The sequence below is a fragment of the Impatiens glandulifera genome, chromosome 2, assembly GCF_907164915.1.
Source record: "Impatiens glandulifera chromosome 2, dImpGla2.1, whole genome shotgun sequence".
NCBI classification, from domain to species: domain Eukaryota; kingdom Viridiplantae; phylum Streptophyta; class Magnoliopsida; order Ericales; family Balsaminaceae; genus Impatiens; species Impatiens glandulifera.
Window position 1 is genome coordinate 59,853,879 of NC_061863.1, and position 24,087 is coordinate 59,877,965.

The 24,087-nt window shown below is 33.8% G+C and overlaps 2 protein-coding genes across 2 annotated transcripts; one reads left to right on the forward strand and one right to left on the reverse strand.

Moving 5' to 3' along the window:
* Positions 1 to 19: 19 nt before the first annotated feature.
* On the reverse strand, positions 20 to 20,039 carry LOC124925888 (kinesin-like protein KIN-14B). The gene is made up of 23 exons (XM_047466008.1): positions 19,681 to 20,039; positions 19,197 to 19,320; positions 18,648 to 18,734; positions 18,077 to 18,247; positions 17,864 to 17,970; positions 17,440 to 17,571; positions 17,168 to 17,340; positions 12,623 to 12,784; positions 12,423 to 12,514; positions 10,361 to 10,512; positions 9,956 to 10,129; positions 8,457 to 8,603; positions 7,945 to 8,121; positions 7,159 to 7,230; positions 6,044 to 6,102; positions 5,692 to 5,911; positions 4,998 to 5,189; positions 4,696 to 4,905; positions 4,143 to 4,493; positions 3,963 to 4,061; positions 1,365 to 1,505; positions 1,139 to 1,297; positions 20 to 683 (listed from the first exon to the last, which is right to left on the reverse strand). Exons 1-23 carry the CDS (start codon positions 19,873 to 19,875, stop codon positions 225 to 227), a joined length of 3,855 nt encoding a protein of 1,284 aa, XP_047321964.1. The 5' UTR covers positions 19,876 to 20,039; the 3' UTR covers positions 20 to 224.
* A 3,313-nt stretch (positions 20,040 to 23,352) lies between these two features.
* LOC124926589 (protein SKIP34) lies at positions 23,353 to 24,085 on the forward strand. The gene has a single exon (XM_047466840.1). The coding sequence runs from the start codon at positions 23,535 to 23,537 to the stop codon at positions 23,817 to 23,819; it is 285 nt and encodes a 94-aa protein (XP_047322796.1). The 5' UTR covers positions 23,353 to 23,534; the 3' UTR covers positions 23,820 to 24,085.
* Positions 24,086 to 24,087: the final 2 nt, after the last annotated feature.

The following is a 24,087-nucleotide window of genomic DNA, read 5'->3' on the forward strand; positions in this document are numbered from 1 at the left end:
TTTAAATAGAATACTATAAGTAGCACTAAAAATGTAATATGATAAACAAAACATTGTATAAAATAACATAAGATGTGTTGTTACCATCCATGCATCAAATATGATACATTAAAAAAATAAAAAACCAACATATTCATATTAACACAAGTCTTTGTATACACATACAATACAAATCCGAAACAGAAAAAATAAATTTCCTTTTTCCGTGGCTTGCTTTGAGAACTCTAAGTCTTCACGTCTCTCAAAGCTCCACCCTTCTCAAGTTCCCCAACCAAGTCACGTAAAGCGGGAACCTTCATGGCAAGAGTTCTATACAGCCTAGAGAAGCGAGCCCGAGTCCCATCTTCGGTTCTGGCCAGAGCCAGCAAGCTTAGAGCTTCTGGCAGTTGAGAGAATATCTGTTTCATCTCTTCCAAGCTAATGTGTTCAAAAACTGTTGGTCTTGGAACCACTCTCACTATCTCACCTCCTTTTGGTTCTTGAACCCTAGAATCAGCTTTGATCACTAGCTCCGAGTTTGAGTTTGCTCCACATTTTATGATGAAAGGGCTTGTTGAACCCGTGTTGAATTGAAGAACATTCCACTGAGCTACGTCTGTTTCTATGTTGGATCCTGAATCTGAAAACGATCTCGAAGCACCAGTTGATATCTCGTGAAGTGGCTCGTCGTTCTCTGGAATCGACTGTAACAGATTGCAAAATAAAGACAAATATAATCATAAGATTTTAACATTATATTTACAATGCGACTGAAATGTTTTATTCTACTTTTTCTTTTTTAAACGTTGAAGTTTGTATTAATAGATAGTAACCATTTTCCATTTTAAGTTAAATAGTCAATGTGTTGATATATGTGTTTAGGACATTTGATAGCATATGGGTTTTTTTGGGTTTCAATGGGAGATGATAGGATTGTAAAGGGTATTTTAGGGATATTGTACATGCTATTGTCATTGTGAATAAACGACACCAAAATTTTTAACACTGAATTCATCACTATATATTAGAATAGTAACTGTTTTCCTTTTTAAGTTAAATAGATCTTGTGTTATTAAAAATGCAAGCAAACTAATCCAGGTACTTTAATTGGGAGGGAAATTATTTGAGAAAAAAAGAAAAAAACTTGTAAAAAATATACCTCAACTAAACGACGAGCTTGTGCAATGTGGCGTTGAGCAGATGGATGGTCAATGTCGAGTAAAGACGGCATCCTTTCTGAAAGCTCGTCTAAAGATGCTAACAACGTCGTCTTCTTGTTCCTCCCAATGGTGCTTACAGATGATTGTCTCGTTATATCCTGAAAATAGAAGTTAACACATATTTTTGAGAGAAATGGAGCTGTAAGAAGTGAAAATATGAGAAACCTTTATTTGCTTCAACATCCCATCCAGCGAAATTAAGGAAGCCAGGCGTGCATCTTCGGCTGCTGTAGATGGATTCTGTATTGGAGAACTGTGGCCATCCAGTGTTAATAATGGCACGTCATTTCTCATTTGTTGCAGTATCTGCTCAACCAAAATTTGCGCATTATGTGAAATAAGCAAAAGTCAACATTGAAATATTCACACCGCATTCATAACAAGAAATCACCAATGAATTGAAATAGATAAACCCTTGGCTAATTTCATGACAACTCTGCTTGAGAAACATATCAAGCAATACAAAGGGATGTATTATTAGTATGCTAATTCTAATATGGAGATTTTCTAATGTGGTTGTGATTAAACAGAACGTGACAAAAAATACAATTTTCCAAATAGGCCCAAAGAGATGACATCCACTTGAGAAACTGATACAAGGGATTGTTAGGGTTAAGTTTCCTAACCCTAGAATAATTTGAAGTAGGAATAAATATTTATCAATACGGGAATAAATAATTATTAATAAGGCAGTAGCAAAAAATGTGGGATTGACAGAAAAATTGATTATGGCAGCTGAAGGCAGATAAGGAAGAGATCTGATTTGGAGAAAGAAGACATTATTGGAGAAATCTTTCAAAATCAACTTCTCTATATCTTCTATCTTCTTCCTTCTTTCCCCATTGTATTCACCCTAGCAGTTAGGGGTCTATCTCCCCCCGTTAATTCTTATCTTCTCTTCGTTCTTAATTATAATTCTCTTGTTCATTTACTTTCAAGATATATACCTAATTCGAGTTTAAGGTATATCATTGGTATCAAAGCGTCGTTCTTTCGTCTATGGAGAATCATAAAGAATTGCTAAGGATTCAGTCGCAAGAATAAATCCAATTTGGTGAAGAAGAAGATTCAGTGAAGATGAAGAACTGTTTGCGGGATATAGAAGTGAATCGTGCGACAGCGATAAATTAGCGAAATCTCGAATCTGAAATTTGAAAACGCGGTGATTGCGATTGCGACCAGCTGAATTCTTTTTCTTATTTCTTCCGAAGTCTCTGCCGCGACACAGTTTTCATTCTTGTCCCCTTCCTAAGGCATGCTAGAACGGTACAAATCTCGATTCTACTAATAGTATAACTACAGATCGTGACCAATCTGAGTGAAGAAGAGTTTATCATGTTGTGAATATCCAGCAGCATTATGACGTGAAGCGAATCAGTGCAAGCCAAGAGCTCAATTCGTTAGAAATGACGGAACTCGTAACAGAAAGTGAGCTAAAAGAGATGCGTTTGAAGCTCCAAGAAAGTGATAAAAGATTGAATCATGATAAACGACTCAACCGAATGGAAGAAATGATGACAGCAATGCAAAAAGTGATTATGCAGTTAGAGAAAAAGGTTGAGAGCAAACCTCTTAAACAATCAAGAGATGTTTTAGAGTAAAACATCATAACTATTTTGACGGATTGAAAAACTCAAGTTTGGTTCCTCAAGTGGCCCAACAAAAAAGTGTTGATGAAGAAAAAGCAAAGACTCGAGAGGAATACGAGACAAAATGCGACGATTATGGGTTAGTAGAAGAGATGTGCGGCAATGCAAAATTATTGGTTATTTCTTCGCAAATCCCAAAATTAGTGTTGGGAAACGAGATGCTACTAATGGTGATTAACGAACATGAAGTGCAATCGACATACATTGATACATACAATCGTGATCAAGTTGATCGAGGCATAGCTCAATTCTCTTTGACAGTTGATGCATTTGAGAGTCTCGAAGACCGAATCTTAGGCAACGACCCTATGTTTCAACCATGTCTTGATTCAAGACAAAAAGTGAGATACTTTTTGTGGTTTGAAGAACCACCTAACGATAAAAGTTATATTCAAAGAAGTTTTGGTCATAAGTCGTTGATAAGTTGCAAATATTTCATATGGTTTGTGGAACCACCCGATAGCCTAACGAAGCAATTCCGGCGATTCTTGTGGTTCGAAGAGTCACTGGATATTTTGGGAGTTTTAGCTGAATCTTCATTTATTGTCTACATGGGAGGATGAATCTTGGTTTGAATATGAATTTCCAAAACTTGGGTTAGTTGGAAATAAGTCGTCGTCTTCTTTTAATTGTGTTGTTCATGGTCGAACAAATGTTGAAGGGGAGGCTAATGATACGAGGGATCGTTAGATTTCCTAACCCTAGAATAATCTAAACTATGAATAAATAATTATCAATATAAAAATAAATAATTATTAATAAGGCCGTAACTAAAATGTGGGATTGACAGGGAAATTGATTATGGCAGATGAAGGTATATAAGGAAGAGATCCTGATTTGCAGAAACAGAAGACATTATTAGAGAAATCTTTCAAGATCAATTTTTCTCTATCTTCTTCATTCTTCCCCATTGTATTCACCCTAGCAGTTAGGGTTCTATCTCTCTCCCATTAATTATTATCTTCTCTTCGTTCTTAATTATAATTCTCTTGTTCATTTACTTTCAAGATATATACTTAATTCGAATTTAAGGTATGTCGGAAACATCCTTCTGAAATCATGCTAAATCCAAAGAAATTCACAAAGTTTCTGACTAAATAAATAAATACACTACCTTTCTTCTCTTGTGGTCAACAGATTCAAGAGCTGAACGCAATTTAGCCACTTGTACAGGGCCCTCAGCCTCTTCAGTTGCCAAAGTACCTGCTATGTCCTGTTCCAAAAACAAAATCTGGGATGAGAGACTCCAGTTATTTAAGATTCGAGAAAAAGCTGAAGAAAAATCGGAATATGCCTTCAAGTGTTGTAACTGTGAACTATACACGCGTCTTGAATACTCGGCCAAAAGTTGGCCAAGTGCATCGGTACTAGGGGACAATGCAGTACCAAGTCCTGCCATCCATCCATCCATTATTGCTGTGGAAAGAAGCTCAAGTTGGCCAGTAGTACCACCCAAAGCATCATCACTCGAGATGGAGAGGAACTCGAAATTCTCTGCAAGCCAAGCTCGTATTTGACGCTGGAGCTCGCCAGCTGGAGTATGAACAAATAAAGCAGCAAGTGCCTTGTTTCCAACTGAAAAACTTCTAGCATCCTCGGTTATTTCTCTCAGTTTTCCTCCAGTTACATGATGTCTCCAAGATTCCTGATATAAGATCAGAGGAAGAATGTGAAAATAAGCAGATGGGTCCTGAAAAAAATGGGAGTCTTAAGAGCTTGTTTGATGTAGTTTTTTTATTATTTGAAAAAGTTATTTGGGTTTGATGACTAAAGTTATTTATCAGTTAAAATGTTATAAAAATAAAGGTTAAGTCCAAAAGTTAACAAGGAAATCCTTGCCATCGAACCTGATCAATCCCACGAATCTTTAGAACCACGGAAGATAACTTGGATTTCTTTTCTGGCTTTATATTGACTTTAAAGCCTTGAATCTGGTAGTCAACAGTGGAGATTCTGTTTTCGTAACGTACTGGAGATCTTCCAGGGCTGCTCCCTCGGCTGGAATTTCTGCTTTGTCCTGAACTACCTTTTTCTAGAAATCGTTCAACAGGTGATACCTAGCATAGAAGAAAACAAAGAATTCACATCAAGAAATTGTAGGCAGTAACTTGTACTAGAAGATGATGTCATCTATCTAATGTTTCTATACCTTAATTGATTGAAGCTCTGGTGATCTTGCAAGCAGTGATCTGATGTACAAGATTCTAACACGAGAAACAAGCATGGTGTCCATTACCCTCTTTGGCTCCATTTTACGAATGAAAGAGAAAACGGCATCTCGTATTTCAGCAAGTATTTCGTGCTCTCGTGAAGCACCCGCTTTAATGACTGCTGCCAGGACCTGGCATGTTATAGCACTTATATTACTTTTTATCTAGAGAATTCTTGGTGAAAAGATACATGCCACAAGATCATATCATTTGCTAAATAAATCTCTTGGATTTACTGCATCGTATACGAGCTTTAGGACACATTTAAGGTTCCACCAATGACCACCATAATCACTAGTAAAGGGATTCATCGCTCTAGTAAGATTTTGTTTACTATCCTGTTGTTTTTTAGTCCATTTGTTTTCATTAATTAGCGACCTTAGTTTGTTGTATTTCTGAGAAAAAATTCAGCTATATTTCTTGAATCATTGTGAACACTTTTCCTGAATTTATTCAGCATATTTCATTAAGATACTATTACATTGTGTATCCTGAATATATTATCCCTATTATGTATGTTTACATCTTCAATGATACATCTTTTTTAGTTTTCTACACAAAACATCTCTTTTATTTTCTACATACTAAACATTGCTCATTAACGAGTGCATAAAAAACATATTCACTTCTTACCAGCATTAGAAGTTTGTTCGCTCCATCAGATATGGTAGCAAGGCTGTCATATTCATCAGGATCAAAATCATTTAGAGCAGCAGTAAGATATTCTCCAGCAGGGGTTGACTTGATTTTCTCTGCACCTGATTTAACCAAAGCAACAGTGCCTTCATTTTTATCAGTGACCAAAGGTGAAGAAGAACCATGAAGAGAACTTCCTTTATTATCTCCATCAATCCTGCTTATAGTAAGTTTAGGCAACAAAAGATATAAGCAACTAAAACCAAAGCTCAAAAGATGTCAATTGGACAACACTTGCACACACAAAAAATTAAATCACTACTAACTCTAGAAAGGCAATGAAAACAACCTTCCCACATCCTGAGCCTGTATAGTGGTTGGGGTTGCATTGGGCAATGGACTAGACACCTGGGACAGGAAGACAGTGGCATTAGATAAGAAATCTAGAACGGACTGATGTAGCAATTTGAGAAACACATGGGACCTGGGTGGAAAAATGAAAATCATCAATAACCACATTTCTGAAATGTATCTAGAACAGAAATGGAGTAACAGAAGCTACATCTCTTTATTTCTTTTCTAAGAGTGTACAGGGTTGTTAAAACAATAATATCTGCTTATTTTTTGTACTTTTTCTAGCAACCCAACCCTCCAGAAAAAAAAAATGTATCAAAACCACATCCAAAACACAAAGCTTCAGAAGTCCCAAACCTTTCCTGGCATTAACGAAAATGATAGATAATACTTGCGTTTCATATAATAAAAAAAATTAGTTAAATTATTTATTAAATCTAGTGTTATCTAAGATTTATTATTATTATGAGAAAGTATTTACACATTTTATATAATGTGGTTTTCGAAAAAATAGGAGAAGATATTTCAACAGATAATCCTGTAAATAAATATTAAAATGATAAGAACCTTAGTTGAATATTTGATTGTAAATATTAAAGAATATAATCTTTTGTCCTATTTTATATAATCCTTCTGAACTAAAATCTATAAATCTTGTTAGAATGTAGCATCATTCTTTATTTCCTAAATCATTATGTAACTATTCATAATATGATTAAAAATATTAATGCACGTAATCTTTTGTCCCATGTTATCTATAATCGTTCTGAAATAGTAAAGTATATTAATGTAACAGTAGATGGTAGATATAAAATTAAATGTAATTCTTAATCAAATCAAATAATAGAACATGTGTAAGGCTAGCTCAAATAAATTCTTAACAAGCTTTATTTTAAATGATCAATAAAATAATTAGTTTTGATGGATAATATTCTACATCTTTATATACAATTTAGATAAATAAGTAAATTAAGTAGTATTTTTTATATAAGTTTTAATAAAATCATAATTGATACATAAACTATTATATAACTAGACAATGACATGCTAATTCAAGATGAGAAAGTGTAGTACAGTGCAGTTAGCATTTGATAGCAAAGCAGTAATAACCTGAGTTGTTGCAGCTAAATTTGCCTTTTCTGTCAACCGGTCAAACAATTTTTCATTTTCATCATGTAGCCTCTGAAACAATAAAAATAAAATCATTATTATTACAACAGAAAGTACTACACATCATTTTCAAATATCAAACCTGCTTATGCAGTAAAGAGAAACAAATTTTATATTCAGAACTGCAGATCCTAAAACAATATTAACAGCAAACACATGTTGCAAAACACATTAGTAAGATCTACAAGTTTTGATGGTTGTCTAAGATCTTTATTCTCTTACTCCAAAACTAACAGCCTATTGGGCAAATTTGTTCTTTCACTAAACAGTTGACAAAACCAAACACAAAGATCCTACTATTTCTAAATAACCCAACCACCTCTTTACTCTTAGGGAGGGGAAGAAGGGTTCTTTCTGGGCTAACCATTGGCTTCTCACACACAGTCTTTCTGATTCATATCAGGATCTTTTGCATGCTTCAAATAGAAAGAACGCAAGAGTGGATTATCAAATATTTGTTTTGAAATGTACTAAATTAAAATTTCAGGAACATGTTCAAATGTGAAATGTCTGTGTAAACCAAAACCTAATCAATCCACTAGTAGTAGATAGCTCAAGTGAGAGCCTAAGAGACCAAAGGACATGGGTTCGATTACCACTGAAAACACCTTAAGTTGAAGTGGGGGACCATGACTGTGGGGTAGTGATAGCTTCCTAAATTAAAAAAAAAAAACAGCTAAAATCTAGTCAAATCAGATACATGCAGAAACTTTAATAATGTCATACCTCAATCAGAGCATCACGTTTTAACAGTTCTTCTTCAAGTTTTTTTGTAACTGCTGGAGATTCCATGCCATCCTCGGCTGTTTTTGAGTTGACTTGAACAACGGACCTTGATTCTGGGACAAGGTTTTTTGCCTGAGAGGCTTCATTGAGTTGCAACTCAATGCTTCTAAGTTTGTCCTACAACAGTAACAGGAAGCCAAAACATTTTAAATATCCTAAAAATGAGAGAAAGAATCTTAACCTTCAATCATGGCAATGAATTTCACAATGGAATCACATGTATCCAGTAGTAAAGAAAATAGAAAACATATTAGACTAAATCAACAAATGCATAAAAGAGCATTAATAATTTCTCAAAAGATCATAGGAAGTGGAAGAATCTATCAGTTTACTCGACATAAACTGTTAGAAAATAATCAGAAGATATGCAGAATACTCTCAGAAGATACACATGAATAACTATATGAACTTATAATCATGGAAGGGAGACAGAGAGTTAACATGAGACTAACTTGCAAAGTCTGAATTGTCAGATCACGCTGTTGGATCTGAAACTTCTGGTCTTGTTCCAACTGCAGTAGTTGTGCAGCCTGATTTCTCAGATGAGCATTTTGATCATTCTCTAGCTTATGTTTCTCCAAAAGCATAATATTCTCCGACTGCGAGATAAAAGGGAGAGAAGAAAATCAAGAAAGAGGCCAAACTGATATTGTACTGATTCAGGAATCATGTATGAATATAATAGAATAATACAGGGTGTTTATTCGGTATTTACACTACAGAAGTCAGTAAATGATATAAAAACTAATAATGCCAAAAGAATCATCCACTCAAGAATATTAAGGATTCTGTTCGGGACAGTCCGAAAATAATATTTCTTTCTTAGATTTGTCAACATGTAAAGAAGATATCCGATATTGCATAAGTTGCAAGTTTTGACTAATTGAATTATCAACCTATACAGTATACCCATGCAAAATATATTGATTAGTCCATCAGTTTTTCATAGAGTAGGTGCTACACAAACCAATAAATTGACTGTTGAAATATAAGGTTCATACCAAGCAGTAATATGTTACATAAATATCCCCTCATCTCCAAACAAACACAAGGATGATTACAAGAAGGGAAAGACTTCATCTGTCTGTACCCACAGTGTTCTGTTGGCTTGTGGAGCAACAGACAGAAAAGGCAAACGCGTGAAAATGGAGCAACCAAATAAAACTTGTATTCCTTGGCTGAAAGTGGTAGCTAACAAAAGGAATATTTTTTTTATAATTCTTAAATGTAGAATTTTGTAGGGAAGGATATATTTTTGGGTGATAAACTAATACTTAGAGTACAATAAATAGGCAATACAAAAGAAAATAAGCTAATTAAATGATAGAGCAACTTCCTAGATAGGCATAAATGAGCCTTGCTTGGGAAGACAAACAACCTCCTACTACTTGAAGTAAATGCATCTTGTATAAGTAAAAGTGTGTTTGAAAGACATCCCAATGTACTTTCCTCACTTAAGAATCTTACTTCAGATCTTGTGGTTTTATATGTAAAGGAAAGTTGGTGTTTGCTCATGTGTTAAGAGTTAAGACAGCTTTTGTTTTTACAGATTCCTACTATTCTATGTTTGTATTTTATAGAAACTTTAAAGCACGGTGGGTGATGATTAGTATGATGTGTCCATCTTTCGTCCCAGGGCTTTGGTCTTGTCACTGAAAGATTTCTTTTATGTTAAAAAATAAAGGATAAAAAGCTGTTCCTTTTTCATGAGATCTGAATAAACAAATTACAAGCAGATCAACTGAGAATAACTTCAAAACAACTATCAACAAGCTACAATTAGTTCAGCATTAATCAAGAGAGGAATTTCAAGAATGCTTGTTAAAGATATGCACAGAAACACTAGCTTATGAACCACCTAATACTTCAGGGAATTTCATATTGAGGAAAAAAAGAAACTATGCAAAAGAACTAGATCATAAATAATTGAAGAGAATAAATGGCCTGAAACCTTTAAATCTGACTGCAGGGTGAAAGAAACTTTCCATGCTTTTTGTAGTTCATTGAAGAGCATAACACACTGATCATCCCCAACTTTGAGTGCATGTTTTAAAGCCAAAACCTCTTGCTTCAGATCAGTGATTTCCTTCTCTTTCTCATACAATTCTTTGCGTGCATCATTTGCCTACAGAAATTGAGCAAATATGAATATCTCCAGAAAAAAAAAATTAAATGCATCGAGTGTAGGTCAGTTATAAACCATAAAGTTCAAAATGTAAGATATTTGTGTTGGCAGGAACTTCATATAGTGGAGTTGCATAGCAAAACTGTGCCCTAAAGTTCATAAGGTCATTTCTTTATTGCTCCTTTTCACAAAAGCAAGGATCCAAATAAAAAGAAAATCAGGTGTTCTTACAACATCTCTCCATTTCATGATGGTATCTTGACTTCCTAGACTTGGTATTGCATTCCGAGCTCTGGAAGAAAAGTTGAGAGATGATAATGTCTCGGACAAATTTGAAAAGTTTGGACACACATTAACAATCATCAAGGCTTTTGAGCTTCCACCTGTACAAGTAATACAGAGAAAAAGATTAAAAATAGTTTCACTATTAAGCAATCAAGCATAACGGAGAAGGTGAATAATAGTTAGATTAAAGTGGTGAAGGCATTTTCCTAGGATGGGATAGACTCAAATGACCACATTTTTTCTTCTTACAATGTACTTTATGGCTCATTGCATCCATTAACCCTAACAGTCATGTATGTGACTAAGAATCCCAATAATCATCCTCTTCAAATAACATATCCAAGCAACCCAACTACAATTGAAACTAATAGCATGGTTCTGCCCAACATTAGCATCCCATTTAAGTATGTTAGATCTCCCCAAACAATTCTTTCATCAGAGATTAGTTCCATTCCTTTTTTTCTGAAATGATTGTTGCACTCTCTTAAGAATGGATTGGATACAATGGCGTGTGTGCATAAGCTGAACCTTCTTCCCTTTCAGTTGGGTTGACCCAAAAGCATAGTAAGAGGAATGAAGTCACTCATGAGTCGTCCACACCAATTAAAGAAAAAATTAAAGATGCAAATAGTGTGAGAGAACTGTATACCTAATTAAGACATTCTTGTAAGCTACTATATAGTCTTTAAAAGGAATTGATTAAGAAAACAAACTAAGACAAGATTCATCTCCTCTCTGGATTATGATCCTTTCAATAAAGTAGACATTTGTCTAGGGAGATTATTGGAATTGGAACTGAGGTCCAATTTCAACTCCATTCAACAGTTAAATAGAATTGTAGTTGGAATCCAAGGAATTCTCAATCTATATATAAAATGAAGCTTTTGAAATCATTATGTAATTCTCCTTTTGTGAATTTTTAAAGAGTGTGAATTTACATGAGCATTTATACAAAAATAAAGGGGTAACCAACCACTACTTTAGTTGGTTCCACAAGTCGGGCATAACACTCACTACTTAATTCCTAAAGACTAGTTTGACTATTTTCAGGCATTTGTAACTCCACCCTCATTTCTCTAATTATTTAATAATGTAAATTACTGTAAAATGATGTCTTCGAACACTAATTAAGTTATACATAATCCATAAAATTATCAAAATGACATTATAAAATTTTGAAAATGTAAAGACCACGCATATATATAAATAAACTTTTCTCTGCATTATCCTTTTAGAGGAAATGGATTAATAATTTTAATATAATTTGCTTGTTTTATGAGTTAAAAAGGCTGTCTATTACAGCTTCCGCACCTTTCTAACTGGAAGCACCTTTGTACTCTGATTAACTGGAATGCTATTGCTTCAAAATATAAGTATCTTCTTTTTTTCCATTTTCATTTTCCTTTTGTTTTGTGACCCGAGTTTATTCCGAGGTGACTAGCATGACTCCTCAGTCATGACCCTCCTTTAATTCAGAGCATTCTTAGTGACAATCGAAAATATATAAGTATCTTACATTCTATTGAAGTGTAGAGAATCCTATAAGAATAGTAATTATGAAATATATTCTTATGTTTTGAAACATGAGAATTGGACCCATTTCAAGTTTTGAGAATTAAAGGAGAACTAGCATGACACTCCACAGTCATGACTCCCCACTTAAACTCAAAGCGCTTTCAGATGAAATCGTACATTTGTTTGAAGTGGAATGAGATTATAATTCCAATTTCATTTCTAATTCTTGTCAAACAAGCAAGGGTTTTTTATGAAAAAATAAACTATATCAAACTAGAAAATAGCCAGAACTTATTAGATGGCATCAAAAGCTACACCTCAACCACAGACTAATTAGCATTTTATCAAAAAGAAAACCCAGTATAAACTGCCATTATACTTGCCCATTATCTGACTCTTCACCAGAAATACACAAACATGAACCTAATAAAAATTGAAAAAAGAAGTTTACCATGAATTGTTAATTCCACTCAAACAAAAGAGAACCAGGTACCTAGAGAGTCTGCAAGTACATTTGTCAGCATAGAGTTCTCATAAGGAATTAAATCTTTCTTGGATGTTATAGAATTCAAAACATCTCCCAGCCTACATACACAGAAAAAACAGCATTAACATAATCACAGAACTTCTGCAGCAGGTCAGTTTAAGTATAAAATAGCAGCAAACAACTGAGATAATGCATAAACTGCGTACGCTGAAAGTGATTTCATGACGTGTAAAATGTTTGTGGCACACTCCTCGCTATCACTTTCAACCGTTAAACTAACACTTCCAGCCAGGTCAGCAAGGGAAAGCTTGCTATATATATTCTCTCCAGTAATGAGGTTGTTGTAGTATATATGAATGGTGATAATCCTGCAAAATGAGAACTGTGAGAATTTAGAGAGGAAATTGTTGATGTTATTATTCTCATACTAGGTTAAATTTATTTATACACATGAAATCTGATTTTCCACAATCAGGATAAATCAAAATCCTTTAAATCCGTAATTTATTTCTTTTTGAAAAGTTAATGCTAATATATATTGAAATATTCTGAAGTGTGATTTCAACGGTAGAGACTAGAATAGGTGGAAAGAGTCGACTTAAGAGACCAAAAGATCACGAGTTCGATTCCCACCGAAAGCACTTTCAATGGAAGTGAAGGGTCATGACTGTGAGGTGTCATGCTAGTTCTCCACAATTCAAAAAAAAACGATAAAGTTAGAATAATCAATACTAATAAATAAGTGAAATAGATCAACATTAAAGACTAAAACATAGACTCAAAATATGCTTTCAATATCCTGCCCACCCCTCACTAATTGCATGAAGCATCACGAACGCCTTTGCTTGCCTCCATACATAAACCTCATCTTTTTGTACACCATTAAAGATTCTTTTATTCCTCTCAAGTAAATAAAATACACACAAAGATCTACCTACATAATGAACACAAGGAATTAGATCAAGTGCATAATGTATCTTTTTTTACTTTTTGGTACTTGAGAACAAAAAAACATGTCTTGTCAGATAGCAACACTTCCAACCCACCACCTTGATATCGCCATCTTCGAAACTCGAAAGAATGTTTGATATGATCATTACAAGTTTTACTATAGATAAGAATGTCATCAAAAAATACTAACACAAACTTTCTGAGATGAGATTTAAAAATCTCGTTCATCATCCTCTGAAATGTCGATGGGGGCATTGGTTAGTCCAAAAGGCATCACCACAAACTCATAATGCCATTCATGTGTTTTGAAAGTTGTTTTACAAATATCCTCTTCATTCATCCGTACTTGATGATAGCCTGAATGCAAATCAAGTTTAGAAAAAATAGAGCTACCATACAGTTCATCCATTAACTCTTCGATCAAAGGATTAGGAAACTTATCTTTAATGGTCTCTTCATTCAGCTTTCTATAGTCAATGCATAATCTCCAGGTTTGATCATTCTTTTTAACAAGCACGACTGGTGATGAAAAAGGACGGTAGAAACGGATACCGGTAAGGCCTCAAGCTTACTGCCTTTGCTCCTTCCTTTAAACGTATCTGATGATCATAACTACTAATTGGAGGTAACGTTGTCGGCTCCTGAAATAAGTCTTCAAATTCCTTTAACAGATAAGGAAGCTATGATGGAGTATAATTCTGTCGGACTGATCTCTTCCTTACTTCAGCTCCCTTTTTAACTGCATTTTTCAGCATGCTGTCATCTAACAGTTATACCTTCCTTGTAGTGTCACCCTTCAGTTTTACCACTTTTCCCAAATACTCAAAACTCATTAACAATTCTTTTAAGTTCCAACTTATACCATTAAGAGTTGATAACCATTTCACTCCAAAAATGATATCATATTTTAGAATTGATAACACTCTGGCATTTATAACGAACTCAGCCCCTTGAGAAGACCATTTAAGACCAACGCATTCATTGTTGCTCATTAACCGATGTCTTTACAAACTCAGTATTACGAAGTACCCGAGGGTTCACAAAATTATGAGTGCTACCCGAATCTATCAGCATATACACACTGTTTTTTCCCACAGTACCCTTAACCTTAATGGTTTTCAAAGTTCTGACCTCCTTCTATGTTAAATAAAGGTGTTTCTTCTGGGATTTCTTCATTTCTGTATTCAGCTACCTCCTCCAATTGTACATCCCCTTCACACACATCAATATTCATAATAATCGGGTCAGTTTTACATCTGTGTCTATACTCCCATTTTTTCTTCACAATTAAAACATTGATTCCGCTTTCTTCGTTCATCCATGGTTTTCTGGTTCAAATTAGTTCTCCTAGGATTCTGACCGATTGCTACGGGTTTATGAATTACACTACTACTGCTCGAAGTACCAGAATTTTGCGTACCTGGTCGTATCACGGATCTTGGTTCGCTAAGGGAGACTCCACTGCTGTTATTCCTATTGCCAAATGCAAATTGTCTCGGTGTAGGCAAAAGTGGACTTCCCTTATTAGATAAGTAGCTTCTTCGCGCCAATGATTCACAGAATGCCTCTTGTAATTTCTGATTAGTCCTTTCCGATAGTCCCGATCACCATTCCGATTTCTCGCTTCCTCAGCTCGCCTGCGATCGGGGAAATTGTCGTCTCGGAAGTCTTTTTCCTCTGCACCTCCTGGTTCACGGTTATTGCTACCTGATGCTGGAGTTAAACATTTAATTGCCACGTCCATGGAAGTCATCCGATCGAAGCGAGCATCCAGCGCCGACAATCGTTCGTCATGTGCCTGACTACGACTTCGAATTTCATTCAATTCTGATTCCATACGTGTTTCCACCATTATGCAAAGAAAGGTGTTCTGATATCAGTGATATACTATGAATTAGAAATCAGTAATGTTTAGATCTAAGCAAGACAGTACCTTAGTAAGAGTTTGAGATTAAATAGGATGAGAATAGATAATAAGAGAATTGTGATTACAGATTCTGCAATCAAATAGATGGGATTAGAATTGTAGAGGAGAATAGGAATTGAAGAGAGAGAATTATGACTAACCTTAGATTGAAATATTGGTTGAATGTCTTTCATTCTCAGATTGTTGTCTTCTTAATCATTCAATTGCTCTAACTTCTTTTCCCTCCATGTTTTCTCGTCAAAACCAATTACAGCTGTCCAGCCCAACTTCTTTTCCCTCCAAGTTTTCCCGCCAAAACCAATTACAGCTGTCCAACCCAACTTCTTTTCCCACATTTTATTTAACTACTAAAATATAAAAGGTTTGCTGTTAAAACAGCTTATTTGTAAAATAAGCTGCCACGATTATACCCGCCAGCTTATTCTAGGGCTTACAGCCCTAATTCTTAATTCCTTTCGTAACACAAACATACCAAAAACAACAAGTTACTTATAATTTTCTCACATCAACTCAGTCACCATTCAATAAGAAATTTATTATTGGCAAAGTATTGTAGTTGGAGTGTTGTAGAGAGGCGTCGCTAACGACTTGGAGTTTGAGACAAGAGGTGACGTTGGTATTTCGGCACAAATGGTGCCAAACCTCCGGTTGTTGCAGAACTGAAGTGAGCTTGTTGAATTTTGAATGGGTTGCTGAATTTTGAGGTGCACTAATGAATTTGTTCCAAAGTGAGACAGCTCAACTGAAATGTCGTAGCCACCAAGTCAAATGGCCCAAATAGCGTTGGATTGTTTTCTTCCAATTGCTAATATCTAACAATTTGACTCTTTTTTTTGGAGGAATGAAATAGAAACAAACTGTAAGGCTAACAGTTATGCTTTCTAAGCAAGCAGAAGAGTTCCGACAGTTTTTGTGGCGATCATCTTGTTAGCGTCGGAGACCTCTACTTTCAATGTGGTCAGGACATGTGGACAAATCCCAATGATGAAGATGTGACACTTAGGGGTATATGGGACGACTCCTACAAGGAGAATAGAGGTCGCATTGTTCTCGGTTTGTCCAAAAAAAACATGATCCTGAGGAACTAACGCACATAATTTCTTGAGATAAGCTAGCAACTTGTTGGAGCTCTACATCTACACAAACGTGATTACGTGCAACATGTCGCAAATCTGCTCGATCCAGATGAACCCTGCTGTACTAAAGGGTTGTCTCTTTAGAGCATTGCACCACAAAGAGCAAGAAGACTCTAGATGTTGTGATTGGAGATGAAAAGGCCATTATGATAGTCAACTACAATGTGTTTGCGTGGAAGAACAGCAATAGCAGAATCTAATACCCCTGAAAAGTTATGCTTAATGTGGGGTGGGGGGAAGGGACTGCAGTTGATACTGGAGGCGCTCAAGAAAGTGCATGCCATGTTGATTTCCTCACAGCTTTGGTAACGAGTTGTTTTCTCTATGTTCAACACCGCCATTGGCAGAGGCCGCGGAAGGCAATTGCTCGGCTACTCAAGAGTAGAAACATAATGCTCTGATAGTGAGAGAAATTAGATGGGTGGAAATTTATATTATTATTCCCATAATAGGTTAGACCTATTTATACAAATCCAAAATCTGATATTACTCTATCAAAATAAATCAATATCCTAATCTCTCTTAATTTATTATATCATATCTAAGAAACAAATTAAGGATATTGATTAAGAGAGACTCCCCATCTTACTTGATCATTGTACTCCTTCCACTATGTCACCCGCTAATGTTAAACTAGTTGGTATACCTCACATATCCTTAAACATTAAATTCCCCAGAATGCAATGTAACATGAATTCACATATCAAAAAAATAAAGCTATAGAATTAAGAACATACAGATGTGAAAACTTCAATGTATCAATTCCCCTGTGCTGAAATCCTAGCTTTAGGACTGAGAAAAAATCCAATGGGTTATCAACCTTCTCTTGCACAAGCTCTACAAAAGAATCTGGGGACCCCATACGAATTTTAGGCAGCGTCGTTCGTGATTCGGTAAGCAGGTCCTTGATCTGAATAAGTATTGCATGTACCATCAGATAATATAATCATGATCACTACCAAATCAAAAGTAACAGGCGTTGATAAAAGAATTAGAGCAATAAACGAACAAGTTCATTGTAGATCTCAAAGATTGACACAGAAAAGTTATAGCGAGATGTAGATGTGGCATCTGAGTTGGACAAATCAAACAACTCCTCAAAGCATCTAGCATATAAACCGCGATCATGGTTGGATCCCTCCTACAAAATGTTAAAGATCTGTGAGTGATCACTTACAATATAAATAACTAACCAAATAAATGGGAATTCAGAAGGTTGCGGGTCTCAATTTATCTTACAATAGTATATGATAATTTTGCATCTTAAACAATAACCCTCAGCAATGATTCATAGATAGACTTATCATAATCTAAATAACCAGAATGTGATGCTCAAGATACAAAACGTAATAGTGTAAGAAGACACGATCGTGTGTAAGCAGAAACATTTTGGTAGATGCACTCAAGTATGGAGACAGGACAAAATCACATACCAAGGTGTACGTCTTTCCTGATTTGCTTTGACCATAGGAGAATACGGAAACATTGTAACCATCCAAAGCTGACTGCACAAAGGGCTGAACATCACCGAAAAGCTCAGCTGCACATGCAAAGTTCAATGTGAGAGTTTCGTGTCAAATATGCAGATAAGTATGTGTTTACAAATGAGGCAACAATAGGAGATAAAGGTTAGATTTTTCAACAACCTTGTCCAACATGAGGCCCATAAACCTTGTCAAATTCAAAATCTTTCTTTGGGTTGGTAACATTTTCATCAGCAGTTGTGATGCGGATAGTACAATCATCAGAAAATTCAACAATAGATAAACCTTCGTCTTCAAATAATGGTCTTGCACGACAGAACACCTTTACATTTCCTGTAATATGGCAAAAAACATGGAAACAGACTCAGTTCTCTTCATATAGATAATAAAATGAGAACATAATTAACTGAAACAATCATACCCTAAAACAAAATACACAGCCTCCATTTTCTTATTCATAATGTCTTAAAGTTTTAGCTATTTTTAGATGAGTAGCAGAATTTTGATCCCTGTTCACAGTCTAACAACTCTACTACCAAACCATTTGACTGATGTCATCTTACCATGGGCATGCTAAAGTAATCAAAAACAGTCAGAATTATGTACATGGATGTAATGATCTGTACCCTTTCCCCAACTGTAAAAAGCCAAAAGTAACCCCAGAATACAGAAAAACCCTCTTAATTTCACATGAAACTAACAATCAAGTAAAGAGGTGATTGTGAAAAATCACCTTTTGCAGTCAATAAATCATTGAACAGCTTCTTCTTCTCATAAATCAGAGGAGAAATTCGAGCTTCACTTTCTACTGCAGCCTGATCTGAAAGGAAAGAGGGTTATTCATTGTCAAAGCAAATTATGTCCAATAAAACCAACAAGGAAATAGACAAATTCAAGTTAATGTAATAAAGATGATACGAGGGCTGCCAATCATTAAGGAGTGTATCCACATCTAATGATGTTATTTATAAACTATAATATACATTCATCTGCATAAATGGAAAAAATAAAAGTGACATGCAGAAATCAAACAAAAAAAATAGTTTTTCTGAACAAATTTCAGTTTATACAAGATTTGAACAAACAAACATAAAAACAAATTAGTAATAAAAAAGTGTCTCACATTAAAAAAAATAGCATCTCAGAACCACCCAAGGGTTCATTTGCAATACAAACCTCTACTAACAATTCTACCCATGAAAAGAAAAATTAGTAAAATAAAGATGGCCGTTCTGTTTTCTACACTTCTACATCCAAGTAACCAACAAATATGATCTCTTACCTAATTTACGTGTTTTATCTGCAAGAACGCCTAAATAGCGTGTCACTCTATCAAGCTTCGCGTTCGAGTATTCCTGTAGATCACTTGCTTCTTGTTTCAATTCTAAATAATCTTCTCTAGCAAGCTGTCCAAGAAGATTGATTATTTGTATCAATATATTAATTGATGACAGTCTTTATGGATATCTTAGAGATCCATAAGCACATGTAAAATGTCCTTATCAATTTAAATTTACATCCATTAAGACATCTACTAATACAGAAGAAACTGTAGCTTCCAAAATCTAGATAATAATTTTAAGAAAAAAAATCAATAATTAACTAGTTAAGAAAATTGGATTTGGGAAGTTAGTAAAGACACCCTAGCATTTATAGCAATTGAAATCCTCATATAGAACAATTATGGGTCAATAAAACACCACAAGTTGTATTTTTTCTTAAGAACATAATTGAAAATAAGAAAATTTTGAGAAAAAGTTGCATACATGAAGTTTTTCCTGTAATTTCTGGAACTTTGATGCTAAGGCACGATTGAATTGCTTAGAATGAGATGAAACTGCAGAAGAAGAAATCGAGTATCTACGAACAAGCGGGGCAGGCTTATGATCGTCGTGGTCGAGCAGCCTCCTAGGCTCAAATCCAGGTACATCCCAGCTCCACTTGTTCTTTTGGTCCGCCATTTGGAGGTCTTAATGCAACTTCTCGCGGGTTCAGAATCTGCGGTGAAATTCGGAGAGAGGAGAGGTATAGATAGACTATTGAGGCAGAAGAGACCACTGCCGTCTCTCTCTCTCTCTCTCTCTCTCTCTCTCCTATTTAAGCTTTTCTCTCTCTAGCATCCATTGTTCGACTGTGATGGGTGCTTTCATTCCCTTCTGTCTTTTGTTTCGTTTGACGGAAATCCCAAGAAACGACGTCGTATGCTGTTTGCGATGCCTAACTGGACACCTTCCGGGATTTAAAAGCACACATTTGTGAATATGAAATATTGGAGATTATGGATTTTAATTATGGGTTCATTGAATCATTGTTATCAGTGTTTATTTTTAAGTACTTCATTTTTCTTTTTTTTTCAAAGAATGTTGAAATAAATTAAGATCAGTTTAAAAATTGACAAATTCTTAAGCTCATTTACATTTTTTTTATTTTTGACTCACATTCAAACTCCATTTCCATAAAGTGTTTTTAAAAGAGTCCTATATTTATTTGAAAACTCTTATTCATAATTACAGAGTCTAAAAAAAAATTGAAAATTAGTGCAAGATTTTTATTTTTATTTTTTCAGGTTTGTTGAATGCATCATCCAAATTATTATCTAGAATATAATGGAATTTTTTACTTTATTTGATATTTTATGTATTATCATCATTATTGATATTAATATTAATATTTATAGAGTGCTTTACTTCTATAATTATGACTATAGCACATCATGATATTGATATTTCTATTTAATAAATTGTGATTTATCTTTATATTATAACTTTTTATTTTCTATTGTGATAATGGTAACTATTGAGTTTAAGCGAGTTTATAGTTATGAGTTGTAGGTTAGTTCTCCTCTAGCTAATACAAAAAAAAATTAAGTATTAAACAACATTTTCATATTCTATAAATTATACAAAAAAAAAAATGTAGGAGAAACAATTATTTTATGCCAAATATTGTCTGCATCTCTTTCTCATATTTTTTAATAAAGAAAAAAAGAATTTTCTTTGCTTTCTATCAGTCATTTCTCCATTTGAGATTAAGTTATGATAATTGTTATCGGTATGAACTTCTGGTTATTAAAACATTCATGTTCTAATTGTTTTTTTATATAAAGAACTTATATATATATATACAATAGTTTATATTAACATATCAATTTTCAAGTGCTTTTCCGTTTGATATTAATTTTTTTTTTCACGTTAGTCTATATTTTTTTATTATTATTTTTTTATTTATTAACAAGTTTTTATTCTCTTTCATGTTATATAAATAAATTACATGTTCTTACCGGGAAAATAACATTTTAGTACATATTTAGACTTTTGACACAATTTTGGGTGTGATTTGATCAAAATACATTTATTTTAAAAATAAAAAGAAAAGCTATAAACATGAGGTTCAGTTTTTCTTTTTCATTACACATCAATTTGAACATGAACTTTTAGTGTTGTGTATTTTGTCAATTTGTTTGTGAATTTCATAAATTTGACTTTTATTTTAAAGGTAATTAATTACTCATTAGATATATGTTTTTTAAGTCCAATTTTTGAGCACTTATTAAATAACATAGACATGATAAAAAAAAATACAATTTTCTTAAGTTTTGTGTATTAGTATTTACTTCTTTATTATATGTTTAATGTTAGTATTTATTTAATAAAAAAGATGTTTTCAATTTTAAAAAATGGTTAATTTATACAGAAAGATGAGTTCTATATTAAGTTTTTTTTTTTAAAGGAAATAAAAAATTATAAATAATGACCAAGAACAATTAGGCAAATACTAAATGATTATTAACAAGTAACTGTCTATATAATAAAATATAAGTTGAATCAAGATAAGAGTTTGATTCATACAATTTAGAGGTCTACAAAATTATAGAATACATAGACAATCCAAAAGTATCCAACAACAAATTTATTTCATTCCTAACTTATTATAAGTTATAATTATGCAATAAATGATCCTTACCAAATTTTAATAATTGAGATATATGTCATAGACAGCTCGTTCATAACATTGATGTTTTGGTATTTTTTTGTCTCAAGGTTTTACAAAATTTCAGTTTATATTTTCTTTAAAATATACAAATTAATTAATTTATCTTTTTAAAATATTTTGAGTTGGATTTTTGTTTTTGTTAAGTATATACGTACTCTCTTTTTTATATAATTTTTGTTTTAAATATCTTATTCGGATATTAATTTATATAAAATAATATTTTAAAATATACATATATATATTAATAAATTTAACAAGATTTTTCGTTTAAACGTAGATTCACTTTAATCTCAAAGTGTTTCACTCATAAAATCCAAATTTACAAAAATTGGTAAAAAAATACCGATCTTCCAATTATATAACAAAAATATATTTTTATTATATTATTCAAAATTAATAAGATATCTAAGTCATATGAAAATATTCAATTTATTTACCAAATTAAATAAAAAAATACCGCATATGAATCTCATAATGACAATTTGAATATATCAACTAGATATGTTGGACTACCCGTTTGAAGAGTAACTACACCACACACAATATGAAAATGATCGAAACTGTGCATAATTCGACACTCTAAGAATTTGAAACATGATCGTTATAGACCATGTCGTGTTGATCCACATGCCCAGCTCTACCGAAAATATTAACAAAAGTAAAAAACAAAAATGAGCAACAAACAATAATTTCAATATAAGCATTAGTATACTAAGATTGAGAACCCACACACATGCAAGCTCTTTCGAATTTTAATGTCTTAAAGATGATCGGCTAAAAGTGATCAATTAGGCATGTTTTAAATCTTTAGGATTCAATCAACTTAATTTGAAGACAATGTTATATTACCTTTTTCAAGATGGTTTATAAAATGATTTTTTTTTACCAATTACTTTTGTTAGTGAAGGATAAAGAAAACATAGTAAATGTAACTTGCGTCTTGAATATGGACTAAAAATTGGTAAAAACACAAACTAACTAATACACCTTCAAATCACAAATGAGAGACCAGAAATGAGAAATTAAACAAGTACCTCACAAAACACAAACTAACTAATACACCTTCAAATCACAAATGAGAGACCAGAAATGAGAAATTAAGAACACCAACTAATCAAAATTTAAGATTTAAAACTTAAGATAAAAAATCTTGTTCAAACCAAATAAAAAATATATAACAATTTTTTTAAACGATAAATTATGTTTATCTAATTAAATATATTTGCGTACTGCGTGTTTAATCCGTGGGAATTACTACGAACAAAAACGAACCCAATATTCTTAAAAAGGAATAAAACAAAATTCAATATAACAATTGGTGAAGGTGCAAGATTAAGTACTTTTGTAAATATGTTTAAAGTAAGAGATTAAATTCGAACAAATGTCTTTAATTGATGGACACAAATAGATTTGTACTTATCATTTATCAATTGCAGTTCCTAATCTATGATACGGACAGCCGGCCTCCATAGCTCTACGTACAAGGTTCCGTAAAATAGCCGACTGAACAAATCAGGGAAATCAACTTTTCGACGGCGAGGATTGAATTCGAGACGCAATCTCTCCTCTCCATCCTCCCGTATTGTTTGTTCATCTGTCAGCTGCTGCTTCAATCGTTTCATCAATCATGTGTTGCGGTAACCAGAGGCCTTATTCAGACGATGACCTGATCCGGTCCCGGAATCGTTCTCCTGAGACGGAACCGGCGATTGTCGATGACCTGAGAGACCGATTGGCCGAAACGGAGGCGCGTCTGGAGAGGGCAAGGGCTCGAGAGGCCGAACTCAGCCATCGGCTCGAAGAGATGAAGCGATTCGTCTCCGTCATGGAGATCCTCGAGACCTATCTCAAGAGACGCTTCCGCGAGCAGCAAGAGAACGTTGTTCGTATCCTATCTCCATTATCCAAATAGCAATTCACCAAAAAAGGGAATCTTTTAACCTATTTGGAATATGGTTTTTTAGCCTGCTGCAATCTATCAATTAAACATTCAGAACTGTTACATATATGAACAACATTTAAATGCAGGCAGGATGGATAGAATATTGATTCCAAATAAGGCTGGTTTGTCTATAGTGTATTCCTTTTTAAATATTTAGGGCTGTTTAAAGCTTGGGATTATGGTTTCTTTTACCTGTAGATTTTATGTTTATGAATATGAATTAATGTACTGGTTCTTC